Consider the following 24,650-nt stretch of genomic DNA (forward strand, 5'->3'; position numbering starts at 1 on the left):
TCTTCCACCCGAACAGTCAACTTTGATCTCAATTATCTCATTTTCTGTGAGAGATATCAAGAAGTTGCAAACTTTAAAAATGTAGCTGTTGTTATGACAAACATTTTATCAGTTTACAGATGTTTAATATCTATTATAGGAATTGAGATAAATAAGCTCAAAGTTGACGGTTAGCTTGGGAACAGTGTTTACGGATACCTGAATATGAGATAGATGGGATGCAAATAAACATCTGATATCTATTGTTTAGATATTTTAGCTTTGTTAGCAAACATTGGGGCGGCAGAAGACGTAAAAATTGGAACATCGTAACTGCTTTAAATTTAGAGCGCTACTATATGTATACCGTAAACTAATCGAATGACCCCTCTAACGTTCAACTTTGAGCTCAATTATCTCAATTTGTGTAGAAATTAACAAAAAGCGTTTGACTATAAAAATGTAGCTGATATTATGACAAACATTTTATTAGTTGACCAATTTTTGATATCTTGAATGGGAGCTAAGATAATAGAGCTCAAAGTGAATGTAAATGGTGGGCTACTAGAGCGCCGTTAAGAAGTCAACTTTGAGCTTAATTATCTCATTTCCTGTAAAAGATAGCAAAAAGGTGCAAGCTATGAAAATAATGGTGATAATATGATAAACATTTTATCAGTTGACAAATTTTTTGTATCTCTCATAGGAGCCGAGATAATTAAGTTCAAAGCGCGATACCAAAGAGAGCGCTCTAGAGCGCACATAAGCTATCAATTTTAAGCTCCCATATCTCATTTTCTAGGGGAGATATAAAAAATTAGTCAACTAACAAAATGTTTTTCATATTATCAGTAACATTTTTGTAGTTTGTAGCATCTAAATATCTTTTATAGCAACGGAGATATTTGAGCTCAAAAATGCAACTGGCTCAAAGTTAAAAGTTAGTGGGGTCATCCTTTTAGAGTGCGAATTTCTAGATCAAATTTCTAGGTCACTTCAAACGCTTTTACTTTCAAAATCCACTTTTTCAAATATCTGGACAAATAGTCCTTTTTTCCTTCAATTCTTTTTGTTTTCAGAGCATTTGACTTTATCAGTAAAAATGGAAAAAAGATGGAACCATAAGAAGATGATGTACACACAGAACATTGCGTAGAGAGAGTTTTTTTTCGGATCATAGAATTATTATTAATGAAGGGGAGGGAGCACAAAAATAGCGATTTTTCGATTTATTACAAATTCTATAGTCTCAAAAAAGGTAGTTTCTACACAATTCCATTGCAAAAAAGGGTCTAAAAACAAGAAGAATTTTATAAGAGAAGTTGCTTTTTTTGGATGTGGGGGTCAAAAGATAACAATTAGGGAGCACAGGGGAAGAAAGAGCATGTAGATAAGGGGACTTCCTGGAGGATATGGATTTAGAAGTCAGAAGCACGGGCGCGCGATGGAGATCTGATGACGGCGGCCGATGCGGAGCTCTGGAGTCCTGGAGCAACCGAGGCGGAGGCACGAGACTTTGAGCGCATCTTGGAGAGCGAGTTCTCGGCTTGATCGGCACGCTCCTCGGCGTCCTCGAGTTGATGGGTGAGTTGCTTGTACTTTTGGAGGTTCAAGTTGGCGAGTTCCTCCTGGAAATATTTGAATTTCGTATAGGTTTTAGGTGAAAGAGGAGGAGGCCATCTGGAGATTATTGGGCAATTTAAGCTCATCCTTTACCTAATCCGAAGTCAAAATCGGATTAGGTGAAGGAGAGAATCATTGTGAGGGTCTGGGTCAAATTGAATCTTGTCATGTTGAACTCAAATTTTGTAAAATTTCAATTTTCCAGGTCCCCCTATTGTTCATAATTGCGAACGGGCCCCAAACGGACTACGAGCGGGCCAAAACCGCGAAGAGTTTTAGCCAACTTTAAGCTTATATATCAAAGTTCCTGTGAGAGATATTAGGAATTTATAAATTACAAAAATGTAGCTGATATGATGATAAACATTTTATTAGTTGACCACTTTTTGATATCTTTTACAGGAAATGAGATACATGAGCTCAACTTTGACGGCTTAGGGGCGCTCCATTAGAGGGTTTACGGTACCTCTACTGCTTTGATAGAACATCACCTACTTTGAGCTCATATATCTCAATTCCTTCAAAAGATATCAAAAAGTGGTTAACTGATAAAATGTTTCTGATAATGTGATGAACATTTTGTTAGTTGACAACTTTTTGATATCTCTCACAGTAAATGAGATATATGGGCCCGAGTCTTTACTCCCAAGACTTACAGCTTCCTCGACTTGCTTCTTCTGGGTCTTCAACTTCTGTTGGAGCTTGTCAATGAGATCCTGGAGACGTTCGAAGTTCTTCTTGTCCTCATCAACCTGGAATTGAAGCTCGCGCACACGTCTATCGGCACGTCCCAAGTTCTTGTTGGCGTCCTGGAAGCGGCGTTGTTCTCCGTCCAACTCGGATTCGAGCTCGCGAACGCGTTGCTCGAGCTTGGCGATGACCTAGAAGACGTTGTTTTAGGATTAGTGAAGGTTCTAGAATCCTTACCTTCTTTCCTCCCTTGAGAGCGGCGGCTTCGGCCTCATCGAGACGGACTTGGATCTCCTTGAGCTGTTGCTCAAGTCCCTTGCGAAGACGGTCGACGTGTTGAGAGTGCTCTTGCTCTTGACGGAGCTCCTCGGCGAGTCTGGTGGCGTCGGCGACGGCCTTCTTGGATCTCTCCTCGGCGGCCTTGTACTCGTTGAGGGTCTCGTCGAGGTCGGCCTGGAATATATGATGTTTAAAGATAGCTAGGCAGATCTAGAAGTCTAGAATTAAGAATTCCTGTCTTTCTATGATCGGGATATAGGAATCTGGCTATATCTAGCTAAGAGGTATCTATCTAGATCTGAAGGGATTCTAAACTCACATGGATGGCTTGGATCTCTCCCTCGAGCTTTCTCTTGGCAGAAGTCAAGCTGGACACTTGAGCGTTGGCTTCGTTGGCTTGGTCACGGGCATCGGCGGCTTCGTACTCGGCTTGCTTGCGGGCTCTCTCGGCGGCCTCGTTGGCAACCAAGAGCTCCTCCTTCTCGGATTGCAGAAGAGTGGCACGCTTCTCGGCGTTGAAGAATTGCTCACGGGTGTCGGCTCCGTTGCGTTGCTCCTCCTCGACTTGCAATTGCAACTCGCGGACTTGCTCCTGGTATCTCTTCAAATTCTTCTGGGCGTCGGCGTTTGCCTTGTTGGCGTGGTCCAGGGCAATCTCGAGCTCGTTGATGTCAGCCTCGAGCTTCTTCTTGACGCGGAGAAGTTCGGCCTTTCCTTTGGCTTCGGTCTCGAGGGAAGCTTGCATCGACTCGAGGGCACGGGCGTGGTTCTTTCTGGTGTTCTCGAACTCTTCCTCCTTCTCCTGGATGCGCTTCTCGATTTCGGAACGGATCTGGGAGACCTCGACTTGGGCGCGGAGCACCTTGCTTTCCTCGGCCTCGAGGGCAGCCTCGGCCTCGTCCAAAGCGTGTTGAAGTTCCTCCTTCTCGATCTCAAGACGGCGGATGATCTTTTGCATCTCGTGGACGGAGCGTCCTCCCTCTCCAAGTTGATCGGTGAGATCCTTGATCTCTTGGCTCAAGCTCTTGTTCTCACGACGGAGTCCCTCGACAACCTCGGCGAGCTCCTCTTGGGCGTTCTTGGCCTTGAAGAGGTCGGTGGAGGTGTTGCGGAGGTCGCGTTGAGCTCCATCAAGCTCGGCGGCCAAGTCGTCGGTCTTCTTTCTCCATTCGTCGATGATCTTGTCGAAGCCCTTCTGCTTCTTCTCAAGAGCCGAAGCGACTCCGTTGGCTCTCTCAACATCGACTTGAGCGTCGTCCAAGTCTCCGACAAGGCGGGACTTGGTCTTCTCAAGGGAGGCGATCTTGGAGTTGGCAGCATCGAGAGCCTCCTGAAGCTCGTTGATCTTCTGGGCTTGACGTCTCTTGGCATCCTCGAGTTCGTCTGCCTTGAGAAGTCCTTCTCCCTCGAAACGGGCCTTCCATTGTTGGATGTCGGCGTTGGCCTTGGAGAGTTGTCTGAGGATCTCGTTCTTTCCTTCGATCTCCTCCTCGAGCGACTCCTGGAGTTGCTCGGCTTCGTGTTGGTAGTTCTTGGCCTGGGCGGCGACGGTTTGACGCTCACGAGCCTCCTCATCGGCGGTGCGGCGAGCCTCCTCGAGTTGGGAGGTGAGTTGAGACTTCAGTCTGGTGAGTTGGTTCACTTGAGATTCGGCATCCTCGAGTTGACGGACGAGGTCTCCGTTCTCGGAGTGAAGACGTCCCTTGAGAGAAGTGAAGTCTTGGAGTTGACGAGATTGCTCATCAGCCTTGGATTGGAGCTCGGTGAGTTGGAGCTCGAATTGCTTGGCGAGCTTCTCGTTGTTGAGCTTGGCAGAGGTCTCCTGGTCGAGTTGAGCAGCAAGATCCTCAGCGTCACGGACAGCTTGAGCCTTATCCTTCTCAACCTTGGCCTTGGCCTTGTTGAGCTGGTCGAGTTGATCGGTGAGCTCAGCAACAGCGTCGGTGTGCTTCTTGCGGAGTCCAGCCAATTGGTTCTCGTGGTTCATGTTGGCCTCTTCCAAGTCTCTGCGGAGCTTGGCGAGTTCAGCCTCACGCTTCTTGTTGACCTCAACCTGAGCGGCGGTGGCTCCTCCTTGCTCGTCGAGCTTCTCTCCGAGCTCTTCCAACTCGCGTTGAAGATCGGACTTGGCGCGGTCGGCCTTGGAGCGGGATTGACGCTCGTTCTCGAGTTCCTCCTCGAGCTCAGAGATACGGCTCTGTCCATCCTTGATCTGGCGTTGAAGTTTGGAGACGAGAGCTTGTTCGTCCTCGAGTCTGGAGGAGACCGAGTGAAGTTCCGACTCCTTCTTCTTCAAGTTGTTTTCCAAATCGTGACGTTGACGTCCAGACTCGTCGATGTTCTCCTGAGCGATCTTGAGCTCTCCCTCGACCTTTCTCTTCTGCTTGTCGAGATCGGCACGAGCTCTCTTCTCACGCTCAAGGGAGTCCTCGAGGTCATCAAGAGTCTGCTCGAGCTTGGCCTTGATCTTGTTCTGGTGGTTGCCCTTGTCCTCCTCGGACTGAAGATCCTCCATGAGCTTACGGTTGATCTCCTCTTGATGCTTCTTCTCCTTGTTGAGCTTGGCGATAGCCTCGTCTTGTTGTTGCATCTCATCCTGGAGAGATCTGATTTGGTGATCCTTGGATTGCTTCTCAGACTCGGCCTTGCGGAGTGACATCTCCAAATCTTGGATCTGCTTCTTCAAAGCCTCAACCTCAGCTTCGACCTTCTTCTTGGCGCGCTGAACATCAGCGGTGCGGTCCTCGTTGTCGGCGAGTTGATCGTTGAGCTCGGCGAGTTGCTTGGTGGCATCCTTCTGCTGAGCCTCGAGCTTGGCGAGTCTCTCCTCGGCGTCGGAGAGTTGAGTCTTGGTGGATTCCAAGTTGGTGAAGAGAGAAGTCTTCTCCTCGACGAGCTTGGCGGACGACTCCTCCAACTCCTTGCGAAGCTTCTCCTCCTTGGCGAGCGACTCCTCGAGAGCCTTCACCTTGTCGTTGATCTTCTCGAGCTCCTCGGCCTCCTTTCCGGCCTTGAGCATTGGCTTGACCTTTCCGTAGAGCTTGAACCACTCCCAGGTACGGAGGGTGCACCACGAACGAACGTTGCGTTGGACGATGAGGAGTCCGGCGCGTTGTTCCATGCGACGCTTGCGTTCCTTGAGACCCAAGTGCCATCTGATCTGGGCTTGGAATCCGGTGAGGATGATGGCGAGCTTCTCGTCACGGATGTCTTCAAGATGGGCAAGAACTCCGGCCTTGAAGAAGACCTTGGTGAGACCGATACGGAACATCTCCTCGTTGAGGGATCCGTCGTTGACGAGCTTCGACATGATGGCTTCAGCGCACTTCTTCTTGTCGTCATCGGACTTGGCCTCCTTGGCGGCGAGGATAGCGTAACGCTGGACGAAGTCTGGATGGAGGGTTCTGTTGGGGAATCCCTTTCTGCAAATTCTGATTCCTTCCAACACTCCGTTGCAGGTAAGCTGGTTGAGAACCAAAGCGGCGTCGATCATACCAGACTGCTTCTTCTCGTTTGGAATGATGCAACGGATGAAATGTGGATGGGTCTTGTTGAGCATAGTCATCAAGTTGTTCAACGACTCTCTGTAGAGCATAGAGACGGTCATGAAGGATCCGGACTTTCCCTTCTTCTTTCCACCGCCACCGCCCTCCTTGGCCTTGGCGGCAGCCTCCTCCTGGGTGGTGTAGTCTTGCCAGATCTCGACGAGGAGATCGTTCTGCTTGGAAGCCTTCATGCAGGAGACGACGGTGTCGTTGAGTGGATCCTTGTTCTTCTCGAGCCAGTTCAAGCAGTTGTAACGGACAGTTCCGGCGTAGTGACGCATGGCGAAGTGAGCCTCTCCTTGCTTTCCCTTTGGTGGCTTTGGCTTCTCGAAGTTTGGATGTTTGCCAAGATGCTGGTCGACGAGCTTGGAGGCCAAGGTCAAGTCAGTAGCCTTTGGTACGATACACTCTTCATCGAGCATGGAGATGATACCGAGTGGCTGGAAACATAGGAGTTTAAGGGGGGGGGTCAGGAATAGAAAATAAGACTAACCTTCTCAATAAGCTCGATACAAGCTTGGAGATCGAGACCGAAATCGATGAAGGTCCATTGGATACCCTCACGGGCGTATTCTTCCTGCTCGAGGACGAACATGTGATGGTTGAAGAATTGCTGGAGCTTCTCGTTTACGAAGTTGATCCACAACTGTTCGAAGGAGTTGAAGTCGAAGATTTCGAATCCGGCGATATCGAGTACTCCGATGAAGAAGTCACGGTCGATTCCCTTCTGATCCAGGGTGAGGTTACACTTCTTGACGAGCCAGTTGAAGACTCGGGAGTAGAGACCCTTGGCCATGGCTCCGACTGCCCAGGTGACTTGTTCGCAGTTCTGTCCCTTGGACACCCATTCGGTTCCGACCTTGACACGTGGCTTGGTCAAAGCCTTGAGGAAGTCCTCGGCGCTGACTCCGTACATGGCGGACGCCTTCTCGGCCTCATCGGTACCATCTGGCTCGGCTTGCTCTTCACGTGGACGTTGTTTGAACTTCATGTTACCCATGTGCATGAGAGCGGACATGAGACGGTAGCAGTCTTGCTTCTCGGTGGCAGAGAAGTTGAGGATGTCGAAAGCCTCGTCGGTGAGCTGGAACTCCTCGACGTCGTTGATTCCGTCAATGGTCAACTCAGCCTGGGCGACGAACCAGTAGTCCTTGATTGGCAGGTCGAGGAGGAGCTCCTTCTTGAGCTCTGGACGGAAGTCAGAGTAGATTTGGTAGAAGATGTGGTAGCAACGCTCTCCTGGAGCTTGACGGATCACACGAGATTTCTCGAGCAAGTCTGGAAAATTTAATTTGATGAAACATTCTATTTTAAGAGATCTAGAAAGCTCTAGAAGGATCTAAAAGGATCTAGTAGGGTCTAGAATGATCTAGAAGAATCCTAGTAGAGTCTAAAAGAATTTGGAACGATCTAGCAGAATCTAGGTAAATCTAGCCGCCTCTAGAAGATTTCTAAAAGAATCTAGGAAGATCTAGAAGAGTCTAGAAGGATCTACAAGGACCTAGAAGGGTCTAGAAGGATCTAAGAGGAGTCTGAAAAGATCTAGAAGGGGGTCTAGAAGGATCTAAGAGGAGTCTAGATGGATCTAGAATGGTCTAGAAGGATCTAAGAGGAGTCTAGATGGATCTAGAAGGGTCTAGAAGGATCTGAAAAGATCTAGAAGGATCCGAAAGGGCTTAAAACTATTTAGAAAGATCTAGAAGGATCTAAAAGGATCTAGAAAGATTTATAAGGATCCAGAGATGTCTAGAAGCGTCTAGAAGGATCTAGAAAACTCACAATGCTCGATATCGCAAGAAGCGAGACGTCCGTGCTTGGAGAAGTGGATACGGATGAACTTTCCGAAACGGGAAGAGTTGTTGTTACGGACAGTCTTGGCGTTTCCGAAGGCCTCCAACACTGGGTTGGTCTGGACGATCTGGTCCTCAAGGGTGACCTTCTTCTTCGATGGATCGGCATCGGCGCCTCCTTCCTGTTGGGAGGCTCCGACGGACGCGAAGTAGGCAATAACCTTCTTGGTGTTCTCAGTCTTTCCGGCTCCGGATTCTCCGGTAATGAGCATAGACTGATTCTCGTGGTCTTGGAGCATGTTACGGTAGGCCTCGTCGGAGACGGCGAACAAGTGTGGTGGCATCTCGGTCTTTCTCTTTCCCATGAACATACGGGCGACCGAGTCGGTGTAGATTGGAAGACGCTTGTATGGGTTGATGACGACGCAAAAGAGTCCGGAGTAGGTCTAAAATAAGGGATTTGGTATAGTTTTGTAGTTTGTAGTTTGTAGTTTGTGTTTTCATATTTCTAAATCTCGAAAGGTAAAACTATTATAGATGGCTCAAAATTTCAGAATGTTAAGTTTTGAAATGTTTCGGATTTTCAGAATCCCAGATTTTCAGATTCCCATCAACTTTTTCAATAAAATTATATGTGTTTCTAATTCTTCATGTTTTCCCCTCTAAAACTAACTTAAAATCATTCAAAATGGACCATTTTGAGCAGAGATACAGTTAAAGGGCAGAGACGCAGACACTCTCGTTTCTCTGCGCTCTTGCCAAACTTTAAAGACGCATAACTCGCTTCAAAATGTGGCTAGAATATTGATTTTTAGCTAGTTTTGTAGGAAATTTCAAGTGGGTCAGATTGATATAAAATTATGCGTCTTTAAATTTGGTGAGAGTGCAGAGAAGCGAGAACGCCTGCGTCTCTCACCCTCCAATCGCAACTTAGCTGTATCTCAACTTTCAGTTTATATATCTCTGTTTCTGTGAAAGATATCTAAAAGCTGTCAATTGATAAATTGTTGCTGATATTATGATTAACATTTTATCAATTGAACACTTTTTGATATCTTTTACAGTAATCGAGATATATGAGCCCAAAGTTCGTGGGTACGGTATATGCATATATTTTTTTGAAATTCGATTCCAATGATTCTCCAATTTTTCAGAACTTTCAGATTTTCAGAATTTTCTGATCCCTTCGTTTTGTTTCCTTTGGTCCCTTCCCTCTCCCGGGAGGATCTTCAAACTCCCGGCGAGCAAATTCTCAAAGACTAAACATTTCTTCTTCTTCTTTTTTTCTAGGAAAAACATCCTCCTCCTCTTCTTCTCAATATCTCCTGATGCCATTGGAGCAAGAGCTTCGTCTTCTTCTTCTTCTTCTTTTTACAGTGTAATATCTCGAAAAGAGAGAGAGAGAGAGTATAGAGAAGAAGAGACGCAGAGTCTTCCTTCCCACTCAATTGATGAGACGAAGAAGAAGAAGAAGAAGGAGCCGCCCGGGAAGAACTCAAAGAGATAGGAAAAGATTTTATAGAAAAAGAAGAAGGTCTAGGAAATTAAGAGTTTTTGAGGGAAGCTGATTCTGGAGCTACAAAAAATATACTGAAATTCGGGATTCAGACTCTAGGAGCTAGCTTAACTTTGAGCCTAATTATCTTTGCTCCTATAAGAGATATCAAAAATGTGTCAACTAATAAAATATAGGTGACATTTTTATAAACAATTTGTTAGTTGACAACTTTTTGATATCTTTTACAGGAACCGAGATATAAGGGCTCAAAGTTAAAAGTTATGAATTCTGAACTTTTAACTTCTTTTTTTTGGGTTGCCTGGAACTTTGGAACTAGACAAGGTACAGTATCCCCTAATCACCCCCTAATTATCCCTCCAATTAACTCACGTAGATAAGCATAGCAGCATAACGAGATCTCAAGTTGTGCAAGACGGAGGCGTCGTTGAGGAAAGTCAAGTTGGACATGTCCTCGGTCTTCTCGAACTTTGGAGGGTTCATCTCTTGGACCAACTCCTTCTTGAGGGTCACCTAAAAGCTTTTAATTTCAAATGTTTTATTCCAGAAGGGATTACTGTACCTCATTTCCGCGAGCGGTGACAATGGTGACCTGGTCTCCCTTGGTGGCGGTGATCTCTCCGGCGAGATATCCCTCCTCTGGATCTGGAATCCAGCAGTTCTTCTTGGAGTCATATGGCTTGGATTGGTCCTGGAAGAATTGGGATTTTTAGGGGGTTCAGGGAGTTTGGGAGGATCTAGAAGGATCTGGAAGGGTCTAGAAAGGCCAAGGCGAATCTAGAACGATCTAGATGGATCTATGAGCCTCTAGAAGAATCTAGAAGGATCTAGAAGGATCCAGTAGAATCTAGAAATCTAAAGGTCCTAGAAGGATCTAGAAGGATCTATGAACCCGTAGAAGAACCTAGAAGAATCTGGAAAGATCTAGAAGGATCCAGGAGGATCTAGCAGGATCTAGTAGGATCTAGAAGGATCTATGATGACCTAGAAGTGTCTAGAAGAATGTGGAATTCAGAAGTTACGAATAGAAAAAATGGAAATTCAAAAAAGTAAAATTCAGGTAGATCATAAATTTTGGATAGATCATAAAATTTCAAATTACTGGAAATTAGCAAAAATCGAATAATTCCAAAAATCTGAAATATGGAGCAAGATGGACTATTCAAATTCTCAAAAAGAATACAATATTTAAGGATTACTGTAGGTAGGGAATTGGACTACTTGTAATTCCAAGAAATGTCATAGTTCTGGAATGATCAAAATTTATGGATGAGCAATTTGAAAATCTAGGACAAATGAATTAAAATTTTGATTAAAAATTTTCGAATTCATGGCGGGAAATGAGATCTAAAACTTCTGGAAAAACTGAAAAATGCAGCATTTATAAAAGGAAAAAATTTAAAGCTGAGCAATCTAGAGGGATCTAGAAGGATCTAGAAGAGTCTAGAATTTTTTTTTTAGTTCTTAAAAAAAGAGCAACTAACCTCCAAAATTTGCTCTCTCGAGCGGCGGAGATATTGCCATCCTGGATCCTTCTCGTGCTCCATTATTGATTCTCGCTTCGAATTGCTTTTCGAAGACGCTCAACTAATATCGGTGCTCCCTTTAGTCGAGGTTGACGATGCGAGTGATGAGTATCGGCAGCCTCCGAGGAGCATCTTCTTCTTGGCACCCGCAGGCCACGCCCACTTTTTTGCTTCTTCTGATATGAGGTGTAAAGCTGTGTTTGTGTGTGTGTGTGTGTGTTGGCTTCTGTGCCGAGATGCTTCTTCTTCCCGAGATCCCGGGAACTACTAGAGAGACGGGAGACGCCTACGCCTGGTGTGGAGGGTTCCAGAGACATCGGGATGGGATGGGATGGGAGATGAAAAAAAGGATCTTGGCTTAGAGGGGGAGAGAGAGCACAGGGAATACAGGTCAGATAGAAGAGTTTAAAGTGCAAATTCTGGAAGGTGTGAAGAAGAACAAGGACATCTGGAGTCTTGGAAATCAGGAGGGATGCTATTCTTGAATTTCAGGAATTCTAAACTTCATACAAGCTTCCCAGACTTTAAAAAATGAATTTAGATTTGTCAATATTGAAGTAGAAGCTTCGATTCCACTTTTTTCTAGCTACATTAGTTTTTGAGTTATGATTCTGACTTTAACTTTAAGCGAGGTTTTCTCGGCTCCTGTGAAAGATATCAAAAAACTGTTAATTGATAAAATATTTATCATAATATCAGCAACATTTTACTAGTTATCAAAATTTTGATATTTTCTACAATAATCGAGATACACGAGCTTAACGCTAGTGTCACTCTGAAATTTCTGCAAGTTCCGTATTATCATCATCTATTATTATTGTTCCAGAATTTTCTGTTCCAAGTAGCAGCTACAAATGTTCTGAATGTCTGGAATTTCTTCCGAGTCAGTTGGCAGGTCAGAAATTCCTCTTCTTCTTCTTCTTATCCTTCAATATTTATCCCAATTGCGCCAGATAACAGAAGAAGAAGAAGACGAGTTGACTTGTTGTGTGTTTTTTGCTGTGTAACATAAGTTTACAATGGAATGAGATAAAGATGGAACAACTCGGAAGAGTGAAAAAAGTGGTGTGGTTTTTTTTTCCAAGTGACACTTAATGGGGTGATCTGAAATTCTATATTGCGCATGTTGAGCCCGTCATCTCGGTTCCTATGAGAGATATCAGAAATCTGTCAACTGATGAAATGTTTCTGATATTATGATAAATATTTTATCACTTAATAACTTTTTGATATCTTCTTTAGGAACCGAGATAATTGTGCTTAAAGTGCACTTATTACTTGGGCTTCCGTGTAATAATGAGAATGGCCCTGTAACGTTGGAGTTGGCTAGTTAGAACCCAATTATTTCAACTTCTAATAGAGATATCAAGAAAGTATAAAATAGAAAAATATAGAAAATTAAATTTCACACATTTCACCAATTGATTATTTCACTTTATCATTTTCAGGAGCCGAAATAATTAGGGTTGAACCAAAGAAAGTGTTAGGTTCTCTGCAATCCGGTAGTCAATTTGGTTTATTGTGACAAATTTTTAATTAAATGTTATATCATTATGACCCTCTTAAAAATTCCCACAAATCTAGCCAAAAATCAATGTTCTAGCTAAATTTCGGTGCGAGTTATGCGCCTTTAAAGTTTGGCGAGAGCGCAGAGAAACGAGAGTGTCTGCGTCTCTGCCCTGTATCTCAGCTCAAAATGGTCCGTTTTTAGTGATTTTTATTGTTTTGAAGGGGAAAACTTGATGAATATAAAATAATAAATTTTCTGAAAATTTATTACTTGGAACTCAATTTTCTTCGGCTTGGGGTGAGCGATGCAGACACTCTCGTTTCTCTGCGTTCTCGCCAAACTTTAAAGGCGCATAACTCGATTCAAAATTTTGCTAGAAATTTGATTGTTGGCTAGTTTTGTAGGAAATTTCAAGTGGATTAGAATGGTATAAAATTCTTTATATAAAGCAAATCAAGTTGTTTTCTTGAACTTCTTACAAGTACATTCATCATTTTTTGCCACGTATCTCTGTCTTCTAAAAGCTCATAAATCATTGTGATGATAGTATGTGATGATAATGATGTAACTGGATAGTCTTCTTCTTTTCAAACATTTTCTATCCTTGAGCATCTATCTCCACGAAAACAATTCCCCCCCCCCCCTCTTCTCCTTGCTCTTCTTCATCTCTTTCTTTCTGATTTTCCCGATTCAAACTGTGTAAGAAGGAGTTGGCAAAACCCGAACAAAATAGCATTCAAATCAGAGAGAGAGTTGCCAGAGAAGTAACAACTGGCTCGGTGTCTGACGTCTCTGCGATTCCTGCACTATTTCGTTTTGGGTATCCCGAAGGCATGTGGGATCGGCGGCAAAAGAGTTGTAGGTTCGACACAAAACTCTTTTCCGGAGGGAGAAGAAGAAGCATGAGTTGGAAAATTGGGGACCGGGAGAAATGTTTTTTTGGCTGGAGATAGAAGAAAATGTTTGATTGTAATAAGCCAAGGGTCAGTTGGATTGAAAAAGCTTCCGGGATATATGATGGCAGCTGTTCCATGATAAGAGGAAGATCAAAACATAATCAGTTTGGGTTTGTCAGGTCAAAAAACGGCAGATGTCTCGGAAGATCCCAAACGTAGGCATTCTAATAGAAGCGGCAACCTATCTTTGAGTCTATATATCTCATTTTGTGTGAAAGATATCAAAAAGTAGTCAACTGATAAAATTTTTATCACAAAATTAGCAACATTTTATTAGCTTACAACTTTTTGATATCTTTCCCAGGAACCGAGATAAATTAGCACAAAGTTGAAAGGTAAGGAGGCCTCCGGGACACAGTGCTTACGGTAGCCTCGGCATGGTGACTTCAAAGCTATCTCGTCTTTTAGAAAAGCTAGCAAAAAATTAAAAATTCATCAATATGTAATACAAAATTTTACACATTTCATCAGTTGTCAAATTTTTTGTATCTTCACTAGGAACCGAGATTAATTAGCTCTAAGTTGAAGTTAGACTTACAAATTTAAAAACGCATAACTCAAAAACTACTGTAGCTAGGCAAAAGTTTGCAATCACAAAAACAATTGGAATTCTATTTTCTACGTTTTTGTAATTTACATCTTTTCCATTGCTACAGTAGTTTTTGAGTTATGTGCCTTTAAAGTTTAGCTACTCTTCCTCGCCGCCGCTCCCCCTATGGGGGTGGGGTGTGAGGGCGCGCACGCAGAGCACGCTAACTTTAAAGACGCATAACTCAGAAACCACTGTAGCTAAGAAAACAAAATAAAAACAGAAATGTAGATAATTGAATTTTCTATGTTTTTGTTTTTTACAATTTTTTGATTGCTACAGTAGTTTTCGAGTTATACGCCTTCTTCCTCGCCGCCGCCTTCCCCACAGGGGTAAGACGGCGCGCCGGGTACGCTAACTTTAAAGGCGCATAACTCAAAAAGTACTGTAGCTAGGAAAAAGTTTGCAATTGCAAAAATGTAGAGAATTCAACTTTCTACATTTTTATAGTTTTTAATTTATTTGGGTCTGCCTTGGGAACCTAGATAAACGAGGTTAAATTTCAAGATTATTATATTTAGGCTTATTTGGATTGTTTCTTATTTTCAAGGTCATTTTTGAATCTACAATTTCCCACTGTGTTCCCATTGCTCATCACTCAAAAAATACACAAAAACACACACAGACATTTCTTCTTTTTCCTCATTTCGTATCTTTTCTCCCTAATGAATGCCATTGGATTTTCACTCCTTCTCTCGGTTTGTGTAATAATAGAAGAGAGAAAAAAGACACTTCCAACACATATTATATCATCTATTGGATTGTCTGGATGAAATACTGGAAGAGATGGAACCGATTTTTTTCAGAAATTCGGATTTATGGAAAATTCAGAAACTTTGGGTTCAAAATATTTTGGGGACTGAAACTTGGGATAAAGGAAACCCGGAAACTTTGGATATGAGCAATCCAGTGATACTTGCAACTCATCGAATTTAGCTTGAAAGCTACCGTAACCCCTGAACATCTAAATTCCACAAACTCTCAAAAATTACGTGCTTCCCCTTTTAACCCAATCTAATTTCCCCTAGGCACCAAAAAAAGATGCCACCCTCCACTCAGTTAGATCTCCTCCAGGACATCCACCATTCCTCAAGAGAACATTAGGCATTTGGAGACTTGACTCTAAAAAATAAATTGAAATAAAACATGCCGGATGAATCAGCTGCTTTGGAGGCGCCAAATGATCAGGAAAAAAAGGCTCCACCACAGGTTGTAAACCTACCAATTGGAACGATTGTTGGCAAAAAGTATAAGGTTGGTTTCTAAAAAGATATTGGCGCTGGTGGGAATCGAACCAAAATGGGTTGAAACGACAAGCAGGCGCGCTGCCGGCTGCGCCACCGAGGCCGATAGAGAGAAAAAAGTCGCAAGGCGTATAGAAAGGTTGAGTCGCGCGGTAACGAGCGGCTCACAGATGCTGTCATGACAGTCCTAGCAAATCACAATTATCAAAATTCCAAAAATTCCAGATAACCCACAAACTCGGAGAAGGCGGTTGCGGATCAGTGTACAAAGTGGAGGATACTGAAGACAAGAGCCCATATGCGATGAAAGTGGAATTTGCAGCTACAGATAGCGGAAACGTCCTTAAAATGGAAGTTCAGGTAAATGCGCTCTACTGAACTACCTCAACATTATGTTTTAATAGGTTCTGACTCTAATGAAGTCGAAGAAACACGTGGCAAGGTGTGTGGCTAGTGGGAAGAAGAAGGAGTACTCGTACATGGTGATGACTCTGTTGGGAGAGAGTTTGGACTCGATTGTCAGGTACAGTAACCCAAGAAAGCTACAGTAATCCAAGGATAAATTAAATTGTTTTTGCTTTTAGGAAGCATGGACCGTACTTGAATGTCTCTAGTCAAGTGAGAATTGGGATCTGTGTTTTGTTTGGGATCAAGCAGCTTCATGACGTGAGTAGTGGTGTTAAACTTTAAGCTCCTATATCTCGGTTCCTGTAAGCGATATTAAAAAGTGGTCAATTAATAAAATGTTTATTATAAAATGAAAAATATTTCGTTAGTTGACTACTTTTTGATATTTTTCATATAGAATGAGATAAAATGTCTTAATGGGACAGGCCCCCTCCATCCTTCCTCGGGAGGTTTGACAACTTTGAGCTCCTATATCTTGGCTCCTGTAAAAGATATCAAAAAGTGGTTAATTAACAAAGTATCTATGATAACATCAAAAACATTTTGCTAGTTTACTACTGTTTTATATCTTTTACGAGAACCGAGATAAATCAAAATTCCAGATTGGCTACCTCCATCGCGACCTAAAACCTGCTAACGTGGCATTGGGATATGTGAGTCTTGCAAAACTCGCTCTACCGTACTTATTTATTTTGTTTTCAGAAGGGTTCGAGTGATGAGCGTTTCTTCTTGGTTCTAGACTTTGGATTGGCTCGTCAGTACATCACAGAGAAGCAGGACGGAAAGAAAATGCGTCGTCCTCGTGAGAAGGCCCTGTTCCGCGGTACCGCCCGTTATTGCTCAGTGGCCATGCACGATCGTTACGAACAGGGACGTGTTGACGATTTATGGTCGTTGGTATACATGTTGGCCGAGTTGAGATGCCAATTGCCATGGGAAGATGTGGATGAGAAGGTAATCGTGAAATTATTGTGTTCTAACACTCTTTTTTGAATTTAGCGCCCTCGAAAACCCCAGAAACAAGCTTTAAATCCTCTCAAACCCTCAATTTCCCTCTATAACGCTTCTAGAGAGAAGTGGCCGACATCTCCCGGGTTTCGCGCGCCACTATACTTTGTGTGGTCGGTCGCCAGACTCCGCCCACTTTTGATTTGAAGCTAGCTCAATAGGGAAAATGGCTGCTTTTGAGCTAGAAATGGCAAATTTTGATAGGACTTTTTGATAGATATGGGAAGAAGAGAAAATTTGGAATCTTTTGGAATAAGTTTCAGGTTCTAGGATCAATTTTGAGCCGAGTTATGAACCTTAGAAAACTTAGATACTAGTTTTGATTTGATTTCTGAAATCAGCGCCCTCGAATGTCCCATAAATCAGTTTTAAACCTTCTAAGACCCTCAATTTCCATCTCTAACGCTTCTAGCGAGAAGCGGCCGACATCTCACGGGTTCCGCTGGCCACTATACTTTGTGTGGTCGGCAGACTCCGCCCACTTTTAATTCTAGACAAGTTTTAGGCGGTTTTTGAGATAGAAATGGCGAATTTTAATATGGTTTTTTTGATAGATATGAGTAGAAGGGAAAATTTGGAATCTTTTGAAATATATTTCATGTTTTAAGCTAAATTTTAAGCCGAGTTATGGATCGATTTTTCAGGACGTTATCGGTAACATGAAGCGTGTGTGCCCAGACTCGGATCTCTTCGCAAAGTCCCCCGTTCAAATGTTGGAATTTGTGAAAATCGTCCGAAACACTCAATTTTATCACCGTCCCGAATACGATAAAATGTACAAACTGCTGGAGGAAGTGATGATAAACGCAGGCTACAAATGGTCCGATCTCTATCACTGGGAATCGGAGAAAACTAAGGAAAACAAGGTGGCGAAGTTGTCCAAGTTGTTTGTCGGAAAGAAAGGTTCGTTTCTTTTTTTTCTGTGTGTCCAGATGTCATCTTTTGTAGGTGCTACCACTCCAACCAAGGATAGTGCAGAGGGTTACGATCCAAATGCGCCACCCTACTTCACTGTTGAGGACTTTATCAGCAATCCACTTGGATTTTAGAACTCTGTCTATCTGTCTGTGTGTCCTTATGTCCATTGTCTTGTGAATGAATAAAGTGTGAAATTCCTTTTTAAAATTTCGATTTTCCAAAGTCTCAAAATCCGTTTTCGAATTTCTGGATTTTCTTCAAACTGATTTTTAGAGTTTTCAAATGCAAATGAATCCAAAAAGTGCAACTACAACTACCGTATTACCTCTAATAGAAGGTTATTCAAGGCATCAACTTTGAGCTCACGTATCTCGATTCCTGTGAAAGATATCAAAATTTTGTCAACTGATAAAATACTGGTGTTATTATGATAAATATTTTATCAGTTAACAGCGTTTTGATATCTTTTGAAGGAACTGAGATATATGGGCTTAAAGTTGGGATGGTTTTTGGTGGGTAGGCTTCCTTTAGAGAGCGCCGCGCCACCGCCTTGTGTACGCCCACCACCACTGTTTCTCCTATGTGCACCTTGTGGCGCAAAGGCTAACGTTGCTGTTTTGGAATCTGACACTCTCTGGTTCAATTCCCACGGGCGCCAATCTCTTTTTGCTTCTTTGCAGATCACAATATCTTATGTCTCTACTTCTTCGGGATGCTTCTTTGAATTTGGGTTTTCAAAAAAGTGTTCTAAACGTTAAAAGTTAATTAACTCACAAGAAGAAAAAAGAGTTTAAACCATAAATATGTATTGCACATGAAACAAGTATTTAGATCAAATAAAAAACTATTCTGGCTCATCCACCAAATCCGCCAAAAATTTCGAAATCGGATGGTCCTCTCCATGACTTTCCAAGCTAGACTGGACAGCGAGTTTCGGGATGTCCATAGAATACTTTTGAAGACGTGAGAGACATTTACAAGCGATATACAAACGACGTGTCACTTCAGGAGCACCTATTCCGAGTCGAGAACTGCAAATATTGAATTCCTAGGCCATCAGGAAATTTCTAGTCCACTTACATAAAATGCTGAACACCTCTAATTGCAATTAATTCCATATCTTCTGGAACATTCTTCATTTCACTTGCACAGTACGCCAATTGCTCATCTAGTTGTAGAATCGCCACGTTGCAGTCCGCCAGAATCCGCCCGTATTCTTCTTGAAGATTCTGAAGGTGTCTGTACTCTTGTACAGTATCCAATTGCTGTGATTTGTGGAGATTTTCAAGGGTATCCAGGAGCTTTGAGGTTGATTGAGTGCTCTGGAATTTTGAAATGTCTAAGAGTCCAATAGAGCGCACTTACCTGCTCAAAAGGTATCATCGCTGGCTTCCCACAAGTAGTACATGATCCATTGGCACCTTTGACAAATCCCTGACACTTGCTGGTTTGACACTTTGAAGCTAATCCAGTCAAGTCGAGATCCTCGTTCAGGCACATTTCACAGCGGCAGGTGATGAAGTGGACGTTGCGGATGGATTTTTGACGTTCGAAAGTGGGTAGCATCCGAGAGACATAGGATATTGTGGTCTGGAAAGAAGCAAAAAGAGATTGGCGCCAGAGGAGTTGAACCAGCGAGGGTCAGATTCCAAAATAACTGCGTTAGCCATTGCGCCACAAGGTGCATATAGAAAAGAAGTGGTGGTGGGTGCACACAAGGGAGTGGCGCAGCGCTAATTGTTGGGGTGGGTGAGGAAACGCAGATAGTAAACTTTGAACTCCATTATCTCGGTTCCTTTGAAAGATATCAAGAAGCTGTCAACTGATGAAATGTTGTTTTTTTAATGATACACATTTTATCAGTTGAAAACTTTTTGATATCTTTTACGGGAATTGAGATATATAAGCTCTTAGAGGAAAATAGCAGAAACAAAAGACTTACATTCTTACAATACTGTCTGTCCCTGGACCTCAACACCGCCTGATTCCCATCAAACACCACATGACAAGTAGAAGCACAGGAATGATTGTGCGTGGCTAGCCCCACATACATTCCACTTCCAATAGGTTCCACCCGTTTTTCAGCGATTATTCCAAACGAGTTGCACAACACACTGCAAATGATTGCGATCATTTTGTTGTTGTCCATTGATTCAGGGAAGATGTCTGAAAGAAATTGTGGTTTTACTGCCAAATTCATAGGCTAAAAGGCCTTACTGTGTCCAGAAGCTTTGATAATGGTGAGGATATCAGAGAGGAATTGATTGTGTTTCGGGCTGGAGCGAAACTCTTTGTAGTCTGAAATTTGGAATTTTTAAAGAAAATCGATTTTTTCATTGAAAACGGGTGACGAGCGACTCGCCGGCGGCGCGCCGCGCAGCATATCCTCTATTTAGTTGCCCACCGCTCCCCTTTCTTTCTGTTGCACGCGTGGTGTAGTGCCTAGCGCTGCTGCCTGTGACGCCGACCACCGCAAGTTCAATCCCCGCTACGGCTAACTCTTTTTTCTTTGTTTTTCTATGACTTACTCGTCTCCAGAGCATCGATATCCGGTCCATTTGAGTTTCCAATGGTATTCAAAAGCACTCTCACGCACAGCCTCATGGTTACTGTCATATTTTGCGCTGTTCCTCTCAAAATCTCGCATTCCAACTGATGCACGGTCTTCCAGTCCTTCCTCTGACACTTTAATGAGCAATACGACACTTGTGTACAATCGTCGCATGTGAGGATCTCTGAATCCAAATGGCTCGGATCGATTTCCGAGAAGCACGTCGCACAGTAGGTGTCCTGGAATTCTGGGGAGAGGACGGCAGCGAGGGGTTTCTCACGGGCTACTGTGTACATTTTTCTGAAATAGGGTTACTGTAGGAGGATGGGGTACGGTAGAGCGAGTTTGTCAAAATAAATAAGAGCAAATAGATCTACGGTAGGGTATGGTAGAAATGGTACCGGTAGGCAGGAGGAGTACGGTAGAAATGGTTACGGTAGGGAGGAGGTGTACGGTAGAGCGAGTTTGTCAAAAATAAGAAAGATAGTGGATGGTTACTGTAGGAAGGAGGGGTACGGTAGAGCGCGTTTGTCAAAATTACAAAAAAAAGAGGGTTACTGTAGGTTTTGGGTGAAATAGAAAGAAAAATCGATAGAAGAAGAGAGGGAGAGGAGGAAATCAAATTAGGGATTTGTTACTGAAACTCTTCAAACGCCCCCTAAAGTCAATAATGCTAAGTCCAATGGGGCGTACTTGCTTCACTTTCCCTCCAGGGAAGAAAAGGACATCCGGACCGACAGACCGACAGACAGATTTTCCCTCTGATTTCCCCGTATTTTTCTCTATGTCTTCTTGTATTTAGAAGAAGAGAATAGAATAAGAAAAAAGATAGAAATCTCCGCCAAATGTTCCCAATCTAGATGTCCCAAATTCTCTCTTCTTCAATTCACCAATTCTTTTTCCCTTAATTTCAAAAATAGCCAGAATAACCAAATATGGACACTGAAAAACGAAATTTGGTGTCTGAAATGCCCAAAAGTTCCAAGAGCATTTTGAAGGTTTGTCCTATTTTTTGAAACTGTTAACTTTGAGCTCAATTATCTCGATTTCTGTAACAGATATCAAAAAAGAGTCAACTGATAAAATATTGCTGATAATATGATAAATATTTTATCAGTTGACAAATTTTTGATATCTCTTATAGGAACCGAGATAATTGAGCTTAAATTTGATAGTTTGGGTGACGCCACCCACTTGTGGCGCGACCCCACCCACGCCACCCACTAGCGCGGCGCCACCGCCTTGTGTACGCCCACCACCACCGTTTCTCCTTGTGTACCTTGTGGCGCAATGGCTAACGCTCCTGTTTCGAAATCTGACACTCTCTGGTTCAACCCCACCGGCGCCAATCTCTTTTTGCTTCTTTTTCAGACAACTATTTTTCAGACAGAAGCCACCTACTTCTTCATACTGGAATTGGCATCGGCCTTCGTGCTCTCTGCCGCTCATAATGTCTTATATTTCGTGCTGGATATCAAGCTGATAGCCACAAGTTTTGCCCAGTTCTTCTTCACTTTTCTTTTCCTGAGACTCATTCATTTCGCCAACTACATCCCTCAAGCACATATTCCAATGAAGGTAAGTATTTTAAAAAAATCAAGAAGAAATCAAAAAATCCTAGAATTTAGGATTTTTCGGTTTTCCTGTAAACCGGACCTTGGAAACGGGGCCCTGGCGGGCCTTCGTCGGACCTGCCATAGCTTCTTTCAAAATTAATATTTTAGAACCAACTAAATTGGATATGATGGAAGAGCTCAAGAACTACAAAATGGTCCTATTTGGGTTACTGTATCTGGCTTATGAACAAAGGTATAAGTTATAAAGTAAGAGCTGCATAGCTCAAATGGTTTTGACTTGTAACTTAGCTCATAGACCAGATACAGTAATCCAACTAATATCATTTCGTAGCTTTTGAGTTTTTCTATCATATCCAGTTCAGTTGGTCCTATAATACGGATTCTGAAAGAAGCTATAGCAGGTCCGGCGAAGACCCTTTTTGGGTTTACTTGCAAACCGGACCATTGGTGGGCCATCGGCGGCCTGGCTATAGTTTCTTTTAGAATTGATATTTTGGGATCAACTAAATTGGATATGGTAGAAGAATTCAAGAACTACAAAATAATACTAGTTGGGATACTGTAGCTGGTCTACGAACAAAGTTACAGGTCATAAAGTACGGGCAGAATAGCTCCAATGGTTTTTGGCTTGCANCTTTGTTCATAGNCCAGCTACAGTAATCCAAATAGTATAATTTTGTAGTTCTTGAGTTCTTCTATCATATCCGATTTAGTTGGAATCGAAATATTAATTTTGAAAGAAGCTAGTGCCTACGACATTTGGATTTATTCGAAATTCCAAAAATTTCAGGTAATCCTCCCAGCGGCTGGCGCCAAACTCCTAGAGTCCTAATCGCCTCTTTAGCCAATTCCCACAACCGAACCGGTGAACTTTTCCTAGTTCGAATCTTCGATTTCCTATTCGCCGGATGCGTTCTGCTCTATTTCTCGTCTAGGTCCCTATCCAAAACTGATCTCTGGCTAGTGGTAAGTCGGACCACTTTGGACCAGTTCTGGACCATTTTGGACCATTTTTAGGTCATTTCAAAGCTATTTTCAGACCCCCCTTGCCGTCTCCGTGTCCATATCTTGGCTGGAACCTGGCCAAATCGAGTACACTGGCATTTCTCTGATCTTTGCATTCCTCCTACCATTCTCCAGAGCACTATCTTTCATTTTATTGAAAAATGCGGCTGAGTGTTTAGGAAAAGGGCATATCAATGCGTTTATGTTGGATTACACCCGCCTATGCTCGATTTTGCTGTTCCTACCGGCCCTGGTTTCCTATATGATGAGCAATGTGGAAGTTACTGCTAGCTGGGAGTCTATTGACTATGTAAGTTTGCTCTGGGGACAATTTTGAACCATTTTAGAGCATTTTGGACTATTTTAAACTACTTTTGGACTAGTTTAGTCCATTTTGGGGCTATTTTAGACCATTTTAGAACCTTTCTAGACCATTTTTGGACCGTTGTAGACTATTTTAGGACTATTTCAGACCATTTTAAGACCTTTTTAGACCATTTTTGGACCCCTTCAGACAAATTTTGGACCCCTTTAGACCACTTTGGACCATTTTTGGAACATTTTTGGACCATTTTAGACCATTTTTGACCTATTTGAGACCACTTTTGGACTATTTTAGACTATTTTAGGATCATTTTAGACTATTTGTGGATCATTTTAGACCACTTTTGGATTGTTTTAGATCATTTTAGACAACTTTTGGACTGTTTTAAACGACTTTTGGACTATTTTAGATTATTTTTGGACTATTTTAGACTTTTTTGATCATTTCAGACTATCAAAAAGCAAATTTTCAGGTGCTAATGTCTCTCTCCTTCCTCTTCATGATTTGCAATCTCTACAGTCAACTTTGGCTAGCCCTGAGCCTCTCGCCAAGTGTCTATTTGGTTTTGGAGAACTCTAGAAATCTTTTGGCATCGGTAAAATGATTTTTTTTTAATTTAAAAATTACTTTTTCGAAAAATTACAGTGCGCTCAATGGATCATTCAAAACATGGCACACCCGAGTTTGATCGCTTTTGGAGGGAAACTTGTGGCTTTTTCTTCGATTTTCAGAATTTGGACGAGATCTTAATTTAATAAAAAAGAATTTTGTTGAATTTTTGAATAAAAAATACGATTTTTCAGCAATTTTTAACCTAAAAATTGAATTGTTAAAGATTTTTTGAAAAAAAATTGTTTATAAAAAATAATTTTCGCCGAAAAAAAACCAATTTTCAGTGGTTTTTCATCATTTTCAGGCCTAAAAAAATTTTTAAACACTTTTTTCAATTTTTCACGATCGTTTTTGTCTTTTTATCTCTTACTTTTCACTTCTAGACTTGCAAAAATAAATGAAAAAAAATTGTTTTTTCGAAGGCGAAGCAAACGCGCTCCACGGCGAACGCGTTTGATTCTCAGCGCGCGCAACCAAATTCGGGTTATTTGCGCGCGAAACTCTGGCATTTTAGGCCATTCGATTGTTTTTCGGGGCATTTGAATCGTTTTTTGGGTCGATTTTGGTGGTTTCTTAGCTGTTTTAGACTGGCAAAACGCGTAGAATCCGTAAAAATGGTCGGTTCCATCGATTTTCCCATGAAAAATGGTGAAAAATCGGTGTTTTTCGGTCAATAATTTCGATTTTTGATTGACCTATTCCTTGTTCAAAGCTCTGCTCGAGCTAGATCAGAGCTAGTTTCGAAATTCTGGCTGTTTTTTCTCTGATTTTTCAAAATCGCAAATTTATCTAGAACTTGCGTCTTCCTCTACTTTGCATCATTTGAGTCGTTTTCCGGATCAATTTTTGTAGTTTCTTTGCTGCTTTGGACTGAAAAATGCATAGAACTCGAAAAATTCACCAGTTTCACTGATTTTCGCATGGAAAATGGTGAAAATTCGATATAAATTGACTAAAAATTTCGATTTTCCTTGACCTATTTTCATTCAATTTACTCTG

General features: G+C 42.4%; 6 protein-coding genes across 6 annotated transcripts; 2 read left to right on the forward strand and 4 right to left on the reverse strand.

Annotated features, from left to right (window-relative positions):
- Positions 1 to 1,397: 1,397 nt before the first annotated feature.
- Cbr-unc-54 lies at positions 1,398 to 10,969 on the reverse strand (the record flags this gene model as incomplete). The annotated part of the gene is made up of 9 exons (XM_045241564.1): positions 1,398 to 1,607; positions 2,259 to 2,483; positions 2,530 to 2,745; positions 2,891 to 6,556; positions 6,610 to 7,455; positions 7,896 to 8,414; positions 9,795 to 9,935; positions 9,985 to 10,113; positions 10,907 to 10,969. The coding sequence occupies 9 exons, from the start codon at positions 10,967 to 10,969 to the stop codon at positions 1,398 to 1,400; spliced, it is 6,015 nt and encodes a 2,004-aa protein (XP_045096882.1).
- A 4,180-nt stretch (positions 10,970 to 15,149) lies between these two features.
- CBG19731 lies at positions 15,150 to 17,712 on the forward strand (the record flags this gene model as incomplete). Its single annotated transcript, XM_002640623.1, has 8 exons — positions 15,150 to 15,257; positions 15,473 to 15,607; positions 15,652 to 15,770; positions 15,832 to 15,913; positions 16,258 to 16,308; positions 16,358 to 16,609; positions 17,308 to 17,566; positions 17,612 to 17,712. 8 exons carry the CDS (start codon positions 15,150 to 15,152, stop codon positions 17,710 to 17,712), a joined length of 1,107 nt encoding a protein of 368 aa, XP_002640669.1.
- Positions 17,713 to 18,425: 713 nt separating this feature from the next.
- On the reverse strand, positions 18,426 to 20,428 carry Cbr-set-10 (the record flags this gene model as incomplete). Its single annotated transcript, XM_045241565.1, has 6 exons — positions 18,426 to 18,612; positions 18,662 to 18,903; positions 18,947 to 19,171; positions 19,524 to 19,747; positions 19,799 to 19,879; positions 20,110 to 20,428. The coding sequence occupies 6 exons, from the start codon at positions 20,426 to 20,428 to the stop codon at positions 18,426 to 18,428; spliced, it is 1,278 nt and encodes a 425-aa protein (XP_045096881.1).
- Positions 20,429 to 20,930: 502 nt separating this feature from the next.
- On the reverse strand, positions 20,931 to 21,698 carry CBG25439 (the record flags this gene model as incomplete). The annotated part of the gene is made up of 3 exons (XM_045241566.1): positions 20,931 to 21,004; positions 21,368 to 21,542; positions 21,684 to 21,698. The coding sequence occupies 3 exons, from the start codon at positions 21,696 to 21,698 to the stop codon at positions 20,931 to 20,933; spliced, it is 264 nt and encodes an 87-aa protein (XP_045100270.1).
- A 1,218-nt stretch (positions 21,699 to 22,916) lies between these two features.
- CBG19733 lies at positions 22,917 to 23,789 on the forward strand (the record flags this gene model as incomplete). Its single annotated transcript, XM_045241567.1, has 3 exons — positions 22,917 to 23,024; positions 23,512 to 23,634; positions 23,685 to 23,789. The coding sequence occupies 3 exons, from the start codon at positions 22,917 to 22,919 to the stop codon at positions 23,787 to 23,789; spliced, it is 336 nt and encodes a 111-aa protein (XP_045096880.1).
- A 221-nt stretch (positions 23,790 to 24,010) lies between these two features.
- On the reverse strand, positions 24,011 to 24,573 carry CBG25438 (the record flags this gene model as incomplete). Its single annotated transcript, XM_045241568.1, has 3 exons — positions 24,011 to 24,238; positions 24,370 to 24,414; positions 24,469 to 24,573. The coding sequence occupies 3 exons, from the start codon at positions 24,571 to 24,573 to the stop codon at positions 24,011 to 24,013; spliced, it is 378 nt and encodes a 125-aa protein (XP_045100269.1).
- Between the last annotated feature and the right edge of the window lie 77 nt (positions 24,574 to 24,650).

This window comes from Caenorhabditis briggsae (genome assembly GCF_000004555.2).
Source record: "Caenorhabditis briggsae complete genome, chrI, whole genome shotgun sequence".
Classification (NCBI taxonomy): domain Eukaryota; kingdom Metazoa; phylum Nematoda; class Chromadorea; order Rhabditida; family Rhabditidae; genus Caenorhabditis; species Caenorhabditis briggsae.